The sequence below is a fragment of the Scyliorhinus canicula genome, chromosome 3 (genome assembly GCF_902713615.1).
Source record: "Scyliorhinus canicula chromosome 3, sScyCan1.1, whole genome shotgun sequence".
Classification (NCBI taxonomy): domain Eukaryota; kingdom Metazoa; phylum Chordata; class Chondrichthyes; order Carcharhiniformes; family Scyliorhinidae; genus Scyliorhinus; species Scyliorhinus canicula.
Window position 1 is genome coordinate 178487439 of NC_052148.1, and position 12772 is coordinate 178500210.

Genomic DNA, 12772 nt, shown 5'->3' on the forward strand with positions numbered 1-12772 from the left:
TGGACATAAAAGTTCTGGCTAAGTTAGTGGCGGGGAGGATGGAAGGGTGCCTCCAGGGCTTCATAAAGGGCAGCCTACTCTCAAACAATATAGGGCGATATTCAATGTGATCATGACCCCATCGAGAGGACTGGTACAGGAGGTGATAGTGTCTATGGACATGGCGAAGGCATTTGATTGGGTGGAGTGGCAGTACCTGTTTGATGTCCTGGGAAGGTTTTGGTTTGGGCGATGTGTGCGGCATGTTGTACATGGCCCCGGTGGCGAGTGTGCAGACCAATGAGATGAACTCACGGAGTTTCGGGTTGGACAGGGGAACGAGGCAGGGGTGCCCACTGTCACTGCTATTGTTTGCACTGGTGGTAGAACTCTTGCCGATGGCCCTTCGGGGGTCAGCAGAGTGACAGGGGGATAGGAGGGGGAGCAGGGAGCACCGGGTATTGCTGTACGCAGGCAACCTGCTATTATATGTGTCAGACCCGCTGGAGAGTCTGGGGAGGATTATGAGCCTGTTATAGTGGTTTGGAACCTTCTCTGGTTATAAGTTGAACATGGTGAAAAGTGAGGTGTTCCAGGTGAGCAAGTCGGGTTGGAGAGCCAGATTGGGGGGGGAAGGGGGCTGCCATTCAGGGTAGCCAGGGATAGGTTTAGGTATTTGGGGATCCAGGTGACGGAAGAGTGGGTGACGATACGCAAGTGAAACTTAAAGTTGGCAGGGGGGATAAGGGAGGACTTTAGGAGGTAGGATACATTGTATCTGACGCTGGCAGGGAGGGTTCAAGTGGTAAAAATCAATGTCCTGCCGAAGTCTTATTTATGTTTCGGATACTTCCAATTTTTATTCCAAAGGCCTTTTTTCCGAAGTTGATAACTGTCATTTCGGAGTTTGAATGACAAGGTGACATGGATAAAGAGGGCCGTGCGGCAGAGGCAGAAATACTTTTCTCATTTCCAAATGGCAACCACCTTGACCAACACTGGTGGTTCACATTTTATATTCAAGAATGTAAATCGACCACTCTTTCTTGGGAGGATTTTGAGGTTTCAAATGTTGATTTATACATCACTATCTATGGTTGTAATCAAAACGCCATTGGGAAACCAAAGGAAGAATGGAAGAGAAGGGAAACATTCAAAAATGGTGTAATTAAGTCATGATCAGTCAATAAAACATCTTCAAATTTAGATCAATTGAGTTGTTATGGGCCAGGGTTTAGAGAACCCCAAAGTGTATCATGGAGTTCACCTGACTCACAACTTTTAATAGATTGTCGAGAAGACAAAAGAAACACCTTTTAACAGAAGCACATCAGGTTTACATTCATTACTGAAAACATTTATAATTCTGAATTCACCAAATGATCAAGAGACAGTCATTTCATGGCAGAGAGATCAACAGTGCACCTGCTCTGTCTGACTTCAGCTCCAACACTGATAACAAAACTAAAACACACCCTGCAGCAAACAGCCTAAAACGAAAGTAAAAAGCTGACAAACAGCCCAGCTCCACCCACTCTCTGACATCACTGCAGTTATGAACACCCATTCCTTAAAGGTACACTCACTACAGATATTTATATACATACCCATTTATAAATACCCATTTCTTAAAGGTACTCTCACATGACAGAGTGCAAAATAAATATATCCCAGGAGGCAAAAGAGGGTGCATCAAATTACGGATTTGTTAGGATAATATTGAAGCTCAACTAAATCTTTAATGTTAAAATTAAGGTACATGATAAAGCTAGGATTAACAACACTGATGATAATGGAAAATATACAAAATATAGTACTGGGTCCATGAGCTCATTTTGAACATATCTCTGGCAGCAATGCAATCTTTTAGAATTTATTCCAGTGTCCAAGCATATTATATAAAATAGCTGAGAGCTGGAATTCATACAAATATATTGGCCGGGATTCTCCGCCGGCATGATTCTCCGTTATGCCAGTGGGGGTTTCCGGACGGCGTGGGGCTGCCCCACAATGGGAAACCGCATTGGCCGGCCGGCGTAACGGAGAATCCCGCCGGCCGGTCGGGGCAGAAATGTGACGCGGCGGGGCGGAGAATCCCACCCATTATCCGTTTTAGAGAAAAACAATATAAAACACTTTTACAAATCATTTTCCATAAAACTACAATGAGCGGAAGATTCATTTCTTTGGATTTTGGTAGAAACATTGATATCACGCTTAAAATTACTGTCAATTTATTGGATCAAAAATAATTTGACACATTAAACCTGCAGCCCAGACGCAATAAGTAGTAGCAAAGACTATTAGCATTTATTGAAAGGAGTTACATTCTCTGAATGCTGTGATATTAGTTCTAAGGTAAGCGAGTGAAATGGTAGCAAACAACTCTGTTATGGTACTGGCTGGGACAGTAAACTTTACACGGCAAAACGTTGGCTCCCAGTAGAATTTCCACTTCACATTCATTCAGTTGATGACTCTGTGACTACTTCATTAGGTCCTGCTGCTCTAGGAAATGCAAAATATAGAGTATGTTGCAGTGGATAGAAAATTCACTTGTGACTAAAACATAAACCATATTTATGATATTTGGAAAAGCAATACCATTGTAGATATTAAAAAGATGAATATTCTTGTTTTTCCATAAACTTTGAACTTGCTCAATCATCTTCAAAAGAGGCCAAGAGTGTAGTAGATGTTCTCCATGTGGATTTTTCAGAAGGCATTTGTAAAGTTGTTTATTGGAGCCCTTTTATAAAATTTCAGGCACTTAATACAAGAAATGTAGCAGTTTTGTTTGAAAGATGGTGACAGACAGGGTATAGTGTTTGCATACATTAATGTTGTTCCGATTGGAAAAGCTTTAGAAGTGTGGTAATGTTTTGAAGTAATAAAGTAATACATTCTGGCATGAAAAGGGGAGTATATGCACTGAACAGATCTTGAAGTTGTGAGCAAAGAGAAACTGGTGGGATCAAAAATGAAAGTGTGTGCAGGACGATTGGACATCCCACTACCAACCCACCATGACCCCCTCCTTGAAGCCTTCCCTAGCTCCATGGCCCACTATTCAACCCCTATTAAAACCTCCAATTTTCTCTGCCCCTTGCATTTATCAACATGTTACTCTTTGTTATAATTTGCATTTTGCGCGTGTGTTCGCTGGAGCTAGATGGCGTTGCCCAATAATACTCAACTGCTGAATTACTCGTGCATGTGCATGCTTGTCTGTGTCTTCAACTAGGTCTATTCACAATCTGCTAAATGATTCCTGTGCACTCATCAGTAAGTAGGTAGAATTAATATTTTACCGTTTACCCAGGAAGGAAACCATTCTCTTGACCCACTGAGTTTTGGGATTGACGCAGACTCTTTTCCCATGCTTCAGGGTGATTCTGTAACAAGTGTAGAAATTATTCAAAGAGAAACATTAGAAATGACATGTAAAAGCTCCTGCAGGTACATTCACTTTCCTAACATAAATAGTAGTGATACTGTAAATCATGTCACGTGTGGATTCATTATAAGAATGCAAGAAAATGCAAAAGGGAGCAGGAGTGGGCCATATGGTCCCTCAAACCTGCACCATCGTGCAATAAGATCATCTTGGCCTCAACTTCACTTTCCTACCTGTTCCCCATAACCCCTTGGCTTCCGTATTGGCCAAAAATATGTGCCTCTCAGCCTTGAATATATTCAATGAATCAACCACCACAATCTGTGCAGTGGAGAATTCCAAAGATGCACAATCCTCCTGAGTGAAGAAATTCTTCATCATTTCCATCTTAAATGCGCAACTCTTATTATTTTGAAATGATGCCCCTAGTTCTAGATTCCTCCATGAGGAAAAACATTCTCTCAGCATCTACTATCAATTCCCCTCAGAACCTTTTGCTTTCAATCAGATCATTTCTTATTCTTCGAAACTCGAATGACTCTAGGCCCAACCTGTTCAACATTTCCTCATAAGACCACCCCTTCTTCCCAGAAATCAACAGAATAAAACCTTATCTGCATTCTTCCAATGCAAGTGTATCTTACTTAAATTAGACCGAAATGTATGCAGTACTCTAGGTGTGGTCTCACAAACTGCTTGTAGTAAGTATTCCCTTTTGTATGCAACAATAAATCCCCTTGTGTTACAACAGCAGCATATGTTATTTGCTGAGCAAGTTGGATCCCAGAAGGAAACCTGTCTTATCACAATTTGTATTTGTAAAATGAGGAGGAAAGGTCACTGGCCCAAGAGCATAGAACTCCAGTAACACATTTTAAAAGACTTATTAACAAGAAAAAAAACTCAAGCTTGGAATTACAGTTAAAGGTCTTAACAATCCCTGAAAAACCTTTACAGATTTTTAACTATAAAATGCAGTAATATTACCCAAGGCACAGAACTGTCACTTTAATGAAGATATATCACACCAGGGTAGCACAGTGGCAAAGTGTTTGGACTGCTGCCTCAATGTCGGGGACCCGGGTTCAATCCCAGCCTTGGGTGACTAGAGTTTGCACTTTCTCCCTGTGTTTGCGTGGGTTTCCTCCGGGTGCTCAGTGTTCCTCCCACAGCCCAAAGACGTGCTGGTTAGGAGGATTGGCCATGCTAAAACTGCCCCTTAGTCTCCAGGGATGTACAGGTTAGGTGGGGTTACAGGTATAGGCATGGGGGAAGTGAATCTAGGTAGGGTGCTCTTTCACAGGTTTGGTGCAGACCCAATGGGTCGAATGGCTTCCTTCTGCACTGTAGAGGTTCTAACTCGAACAGTTCCACTCATACATAAATCCACAAAAAAGTTTCAGAAACAGGCTGTTTTTTGAAAACAAAATACTTCTCTAGCTCAACTAGATGGCTGCTTCAAATTCACAACTTGCACACCTGGCCTCAAACATTTCCCCCCACACTGCCACACCACAACTCGGCTAAATATCTTTCTTTGACTATCTTTTCCCCCTTTCATCTCGGGCTCCATTGTCCTCCAAAACCCCTTTGAACTCAACTTCTGTAAAATATCAAAATCTTTTATGTTTCCTCAGTGCCTCCACTTTCAGGTTAATAAAATTGAATATACCTGCCCATTTATTTATGAAACTTTTGTAAAAGTTCTTTGCCACTCTAGAGCTTCCTGTTGAAATTCCAACAGCTGGAAAGTTAAGTTTCTACTTATCTCCTACTGCAAATTTTAAACTCAATTTATTTACTTGGAAATCCAACCTCACCATCGCCCTTCATTAAAAATGCATGGTTCTTTACCCTTTTATCTCTCAGCTCTGACTTTGTCTATATAAATGTTTCTGGAACATACCTCACCATTCACCTGAGGAAGGAGCTGCGCTCCGAAAGCTCGTGTTTGAAACAAACCCCTGTTGGACTTTAACCTGGTGTTGTAAGACTTCTTACTGTGCTCACCCCAGTCCAACGCCGGCATCTCCACATCATAGCTCTCACAGATAAGCTGTCTTTATTAAACTTCACCCAGTTTAATAAATCATGAACTTGCGCACATACATACACACAGCCTTCTTTACAGAATACCACGATATTCCCAAAAACATTTAAAAAATGACATCTATCATCACACAGGGGCTGGTTTAGCTCACTGGGCTAAATCGCTGGCTTTTAAAGCAGACCAAGCGGGCCAGCAGCACGGTTCGATTCCCGTACCAGCCTCCCCGGACAGGCGCCGGAATGTGGCGACTAGGGGCTTTTCACTGTAACTTCATTGAAGCCTACTCGTGACAATAAAGCGATTTTCATTTTCATTTTTCACTTTCTAATTAATTCTGTAGCTACACTCTAACTTTGTTTCCTGAACGAGGATACTGGATCCATCTCTCCTGCCACATTTTTTTATTCTTTCATGAGATGTGTGTGTCGTTGGCGAGGCCAGTATTTATTGTTCATTTCTAATTGTGCTTGAGCAAGTGGTGATGAGCCACCTTCTTGAACCCCTTCAGTCCATATGGTGTAAGTAAATGCACAACAGAAAGTGAAGGAACTGCAATATATTTCCAAGTTGCGATGGTGTGTGACTTGAAAGGGAATTTTAAAGTGTCTTTTGTTCTTGTTCTTCCAGATGATAGAGGTCACAGGTTTGGAAGCTGCTATCGAAGGAGGTTTGGCGAGCTGTTGCAGTGCTTCTTGTAAATAGTACATGTTGCTGTCTTGATGTGCTGGTTGCACAAGAAACAGGATAAATGCAACCCAGCCATTATCATAGAATTTGCAGTGCAGAAGGATGCCATTCGGCCCATCGAGTCTGCACCGGCTCTTGGAAAGAGCACCCTACCCAAGGTCAACACCTCCACTTTATCCCCATAACCCAGTAACCCCACCCAACACTAAGGGCAATTTTGGACACTAAGGGCAATTTATCATGGCCAATCTACCTAACCTGCACATCTTTGGACTGTGGGGGGGGGAAAGCAGAGCACCCGGAGGAAACCCACGCACACACGGGGAGGATGTGCAGACTCCACACAGACAGTGACCCAAGCTGGAATCGAACCGGGGATCCTGGAGCTGTGAAGCAATTGTGCTATCCACAAGGCTACCGTGCTGCCCGTGCTTATCACAGAGTCTACAGTCTACTCTCCATCATCACCAAAGTGATGAATGGAGTCATCAGCAGTGCTACCAAGCAATAACCTGCTCAGGATGCTACGTTTCAACTCCACCAGGGTCACGCAGCTTCTGACCTCTTTATAACCCTGGTTCAAATGTGGACAAAAGAGCTGAATGCCAGAGGTGAGGTGCGAGTAACTTTTATTTTATAAATTTCAAGTACCCAATTCATTTTTTTCCAATTCAGGGGGAATTTAGCATGACCAATCCACAACTTCGGGTTGTGGGGGTGAGAATGTGCAAATTCCACATGGACAGTGACCCGGGGCTGGGATAAAACCCAAGTTCTGTGTGCCATGAGGCAGTAGTGCTAACCACTGTGCCCCCCCCCCCCCCCCTCCCCCAGAGTGACTGCTCGACATCAAGGCAACATTTGACCAAGTATGGCATCAAGGAGCCCTAGCAAAACTGGAGACAATCGGAATTGGGGAGAACTCTCTGCTGGCTGTAGTTATACCTGGCACAAAAGAAGATGGTTGTGGTGGTTGGAGGTCAAGCATCTCCGCTCCAGGACATCACTGCAGGATTTCCTTCTTCAGCTGCTTAATCCTGCTTAATCAATGATCTCCCTCCCATCATAAAGAGAAGTGGTGATGTTCGCAGATGACTGCGCAATATTCACCATTCGTGACTCCTCAGATAATGCAGCAGTCCATGTCCAAATGCAGCAAGGGCAGGACAAAATCCAGGCTTGGGCAGACAAGTAGGAAGTTACATTTGTGCTACAAAAGTGACGGGTAATGACCATCTCCTGCAAGAGAAGATCCAACCACTACCCCTTGACACTCCATGGCATTGCCATCGCTGAATCCCCCACATTCAACATCCTGTGGGTTACAATTCATCAGAAACTGAACTGGACTAGCCACATTAATACTGTGGCTACCAGAGCTGTTCAATGGTTAGGAATCCTACAGCGAGTAACTCAGTGCCTGACACACCCCTCCCAAAATAACCTGTCCACTAATCCAAGGCACAAGTCAGGATTGGAGTGGAATGCTCTCCACTTGCCTGATCTTGAGGATCCAACCCTTGCAGCTATGCTGGATTTTGGTCCTGATGCTGGTGATGTTCACAGTTCAAGAGGAGAGGCCAAATGTAGCAATAGTGGATCTTCTGACTAATCTGTTGGTGGGAGGTTGCTGGAGTCAGAGAGGATGCTAGGTTACCTCCCCCCCACACTCCCAGCATTTTTTGGGGTGCCCTACCTAGGGTCCCAGTTCTATAAAATGGCTATGTTGGCAGGGAGAGGATGCTTGTACATCTTTACCATGAAAACCTTGTGTCCCGAGTCTAGTGGGGTTCAAATTCAACTCTAGCTGGTTTTGCTAGTGGCCCCAGTCTTGGCTGATGGGAGGTTTGCAGGATGTTTGTACATCTAGCGCCAACTCAAAAGCCCTGAGTGTGGATCTCTGTTTAAGGTCCATTCCCACAGTTTTCATCCCCTTGGATCGATGGTATTGCAGGGGTTGGGTGAAGGCTGGAAGCTATCATGGTATCTGGACCCAACAGTTTGTACCCAGTGTCTTTGTGAAGTTTGTGGCAATTTTCTTGGATTCTGCCCCACTTGCAGTGGGAATCCACTGGAATAGCTCAAAATGTTATCTCCAGCCTGTCCAGAGTGAATGTTTTAAGTGCCAAAATAAAATGTGATTCAGATTTGACCATTATACAATGACAGCTGTCCATTGAAATCTGGGGGATTTGTCACCAAAATGGCCCTATTTCATTGTTCTACTGTAGGATAATTAAACTAACTTCAACTTTTTAATCTTAGACGGTTTTATTTTGTTCTGACTTGGGTAATTTGCATGCTTATTTGAATGTTGTGAAAGTCTGAGACACCATTTTCTTCAATACTTACACAATTTCTACTTTCCTGCAAAAGGAGCCCTGGTTAAAGACACCGACATGCTGATATCTTCTTGGATGAATGAAGTTAGAGATGACGTTCACACATTTGCATCTCGAGTTCGTTATGGTTCCTATACAGAAACCTGTAGTGAAAGGAAAGGATTGGATGTGAAAATGGAGGCACAAGAGAGACTCCGCTTTGCATAGAAAAATGGATAAAATTGTGGGTTACATAGACAAAAATAACATCCAATGTACATCACAGAAAGAAGCCATTTGGCCAGTTATTTTGTGCTAGTGTTTATAGTCTGCATGAGGCTCCGTCCCCTTCACCATCTAAGTTGTTTATCGACCTCTTCCTTAAATATATCAAAGTGCTAATCATCTCCGATAATCCTTACGGTAATGAGTTCCACATTTTAACCAATTCCTATGTATTCAGGCGAGTCCTACTTCTCATGCAAAAGAACATATTTACTTAGTCTAATCACGAGGTCCTGCTTGTTCTCTACACACTTCAAAAATTCCTCTATTTCAAGCAACCATCTAGTTCCTCTTTAGAAAGAAACAAAGAACAATATGTTTGTGGTAGTTTGACCATCCTCTTTTTAAATATGTTTTTTCTCACCACAGGGAGGAACCTGAAGGTTGGTGGAGAGGGGAGACTTCCATTCCATCCATCCTGATTTCAATTTGGCATAAATAATATTGAGTACTCATTGAACCACCCAAACAGCAGATATCATATGGCTTGGAAGAAAATCTGGAATTTCAGACATAAATTGGTACCCAATGGCATCAGACACTTGGACTGTTACAGCATCTCTGGTCATTTGTAATAGATTGGGGTATTTCTCTACTTGTTACATCTTTCTCTCTCTCTCTCTCTCTCTCTCTCCATGCCTCTTTTCCCTGTCTTTCTTACTCCAGCAATCCTAGAGTCAGCCGAATGTGATTAAAAGCAATTTTAATTTGCATTCTATTGAAGTGATTTAATCAAATAAGCAAATTGTTAGAAATAGCCATTCGCCACCAAACCATAAGTCACCAATATTAAATGACCGTTACAATTTTTTTGCACTTTTTTTGCAGGTTTAGAAGCGCAAATTTCAACGCTCTGAGCAAGCTTTAGTACAAATTATGCCTTTCAGAGACTGCTTCAACTTAACTGGCTGTAAAATTATTAAAAACGCTGGTAGGGAGTTTCCAATGCCACCTTCAACGATTGCCACTGTGGGCGGGACCAGAAAATCCTGACCGTGCAGTTTTTTCCCACTGGATTAATAGGCAAAAAGAGTGCTTTTTGCTCCACGACATATTTGTAATTTAATCTCTCTCCCTCCCCACCCCCCCAATCTCTGATCTTCTCTCTTTGCTTTGTCTGACCCTTCCCCTTTTTCAACAGCATAAAACTCATCACACTTCTGCCTTTCTTCAGTTCCGAAGAGGAGTCATATTGGACTCAGAATGTGAACTCTCTTTCTCTCACCACAGATGCTGCCACATATAGGAACAGCTTCTTCCCCGCAGCTACTGGACTCCTCAATGACTCTCTCTCAGACTGATCTGTTCCCTGTAAGAACATTATTCACGATGCCCTATGCTGCTCTTGCTCATGTATTTACTTTGTTTGGCCCCTTGATCTGCACTATAACCAATCACTGTTTGTCAACGTTCTCTGTCGATTATTCTTTTTTGTCTACTATCTACGTACTGTGTACATTCCCTTGATGTAGAAAAATACTTTACTGTACTTCGGTACATGTGACAATAAATAAAGTCAAATCAAGCCTGTTGAGTTTTTCCAGCACTTTATGTTTTTATTTCAGATCTGCAGAATGGCATCTCCAGTATTTTACTTTTATTGAATAAATTGGAGGCCAATTGAATCCTCTTACATATTGCCAGCTGACTGAGATTTTTAGTTGGTTTCCCGGTCCCAGCATGCTGCGGGGGGGGGGGGGGGGGGGGGGGGGGGGGTTTAGCTGTCTGGAGGCAGACCAGTCTGATACTTCTGGCAGACGTGGATGCCCTCCTTGCCTGCCTGGCTTTGGAAACAACCTCTGTAGAGGGGATTCCTCCACTGCCCCCCACCCCTACTCACCTCCTCAGTTGTGAACTTGATGCAAAGACCATTGGTTAGAGAGTGGGTGCCTCCATTAAGGGGCATTCCGTCTTGCCCTCTTTGTTTTTTCCTGCTGTGACTTTCACGCTGTAGCGCCTCGTGTTAGTCCGTGAGCTTCGAGAACCTGCCTGGACGGTGAGCCACTAGTCACTAATCGGCCAATTTAGGGAAAATCACAGTTGAAGGTCTGTTTCCCACTAGTACCATCTTCTGTGTGTTTCTGAGCGCAGGGTCTTCAATCCCACAGGTAAACTTTTGCCCAGGATCTTTTGTGCTGGAGGTCTGAAGATGTTGCTGGAAGTCTGAAGATGTTGCTGACAGACCAGCGCTGACTTTTTTTGTGAAACTTGCTTTCACAGTATGGGAACAACGTGGAAGCATCACACTGCCTCCAGTTTATCACAGTTTCACACACAAGTTCCCATTCATACTGGGCCATGACCATAGAGTTGTGTGAAGAGCATAAAAGGGATATTTTCCTCAACATTTTTTCTCTGCTTAATGCGCAGGCAGCAGTTGCCCATCGACCATCTGGCAAATTATTTTTATCAACCCGTATCTAAATTGAAGACCTGCTTTGTTGAACTCCCCCCTCATTTGATTCGCACCTCTTTACAGGGTTTCCTTTTTCCAACTTGATTGTTTCTTCACTGCTCTTGTTTATGGTTCTGTCTCATGTTAAGTGCGAATAAAGTAAATGAAGCAGAATAAAAAAAGAAGAGCTCAGTATGTAAAATTTCACTTGAGCACATGTAAGAGGCATGCCTACAGAGAAACTGAACCTGTATTTTCGACATTTAAGCCGAAATACTCTGCAATGACACACCTTCTGAAGGATGATTAAAGCAGTCATAAAGCTATACCATCACATTTAGTTGACTCAATGATTGTAAATAATCCATGTCAAATCTTGATCTTATTGAAACTTTGGTGAAATCAACAATGCCATTGAATTTTTCATAGATGCATGGTAACAAAGCAAAATTAAACTTCTCAATTTAGGTTATGTCGGCGTTGACTCCCAATACATGCAAGCTCCTCGTCTTGGCAGCTATTTCGGCTTAAATGTCGAAAATACAGGTTCAGTTTCTCTGTAGGCATGCCTCTTACATGTGGCAACAACGGGTGTGGTGGGTTATTTAAGGTTGTAATGCGGACAAATTTGTTCGCAGTTCATGTTTGATGTTAATTGTTGCTTTGTTTGTTTTTTGGGGGGGGGGGAGGGACAGCGCGCGGGGGGGGATATCTGTTAAGAGGGAATATTTTGTAATAGTCTATGGTTAGGGGGGGTAAATATTTTCATGTAAAAAATCTCTTCAATAAAAATTATTTAAAAAAAAAAAAATAATATGGATTAAAAGATCTTACCATGAGCGGCCAAGCAGATCACAATTGTACCCAACAGCAGAAATCTTGCGTGAATCCTCATTGTTGAGCGTGTTTAGGTCTCTACTAATTTTCAGTTATAGCGACGAGAAACCTTCACAATGTTAGTTTGACACATCTCAGACTTGTATTTAATAGCAAGATTTGAGGAAGTTATGTTGTCAGAACTACGTCATTCTATTTAATTTCCTTTAATGCTGTTCTTTTTTGAATTCTGAAATCATGTGCATTGTCAGCTTCAAATACCTTTAATGCATGGATTAATTTTGTCCTTCATTTTAAGCTGCAATGCATCTCAAAGATGTGCAGTTTAGGTGGAATGACCAGGCTAAATTTTCCCTTGGTGTCCGAAGATGCGTAGGTTAGATGGGGTTACGGGGATCGGGAGGGGAGTGGGCCCAGGTAGTGTGTTCTTTTGGAGGGTTGATGCAGATTGAATGGCCTCCTAAATGTAGGGATTCTTTGATTGTAATCCCCTCCATCAAATGGTTTGTGTAATCTCACAAAATACATTAAAATTTATGTTAAAGATTTATTGCATCGTATTACTTTGCTGAATGGCTAAAACCCAATGAGATTCATATGAAATGTCTACAAATTTCATGCTGAAGTCATGGACGAAAGTCCTAAAGTCTTAAACAGCAAAATGATAGTAAAAGGAGGAGTAGGGCTGATTAGGGACTAATGGGGACCTTAGCATGGAGGCAGAGGGCACAAGGTATTAGAGGCTGAGATGCTAAACAAGTATGTTCCACCTGGCTTTCCTAATGACGAATATGATGCTGAAGTCATTGTGAAAGAACAGG

At 42.6% G+C, this 12772-nt stretch overlaps 1 protein-coding gene across 4 annotated transcripts; it reads right to left on the minus strand.

Moving 5' to 3' along the window:
- Positions 1 to 2267: 2267 nt before the first annotated feature.
- Positions 2268 to 12100, minus strand: LOC119963151 (interleukin-8-like). Of its 4 annotated transcripts, none has more exons than XM_038791818.1 (4): positions 11949 to 12100; positions 8466 to 8598; positions 3298 to 3374; positions 2268 to 2482 (listed from the first exon to the last, which is right to left on the minus strand). In XM_038791818.1, exons 1-4 carry the CDS (start codon positions 12007 to 12009, stop codon positions 2442 to 2444), a joined length of 312 nt encoding a protein of 103 aa, XP_038647746.1. In that variant the 5' UTR covers positions 12010 to 12100; the 3' UTR covers positions 2268 to 2441. The 4 variants fall into 4 exon arrangements, with proteins under 4 accessions (XP_038647746.1, XP_038647747.1, XP_038647745.1 ...); XM_038791819.1 differs by having other exon boundaries at positions 2268 to 2487; XM_038791817.1 differs by having other exon boundaries at positions 2268 to 2487; positions 3291 to 3374.
- Positions 12101 to 12772: the final 672 nt, after the last annotated feature.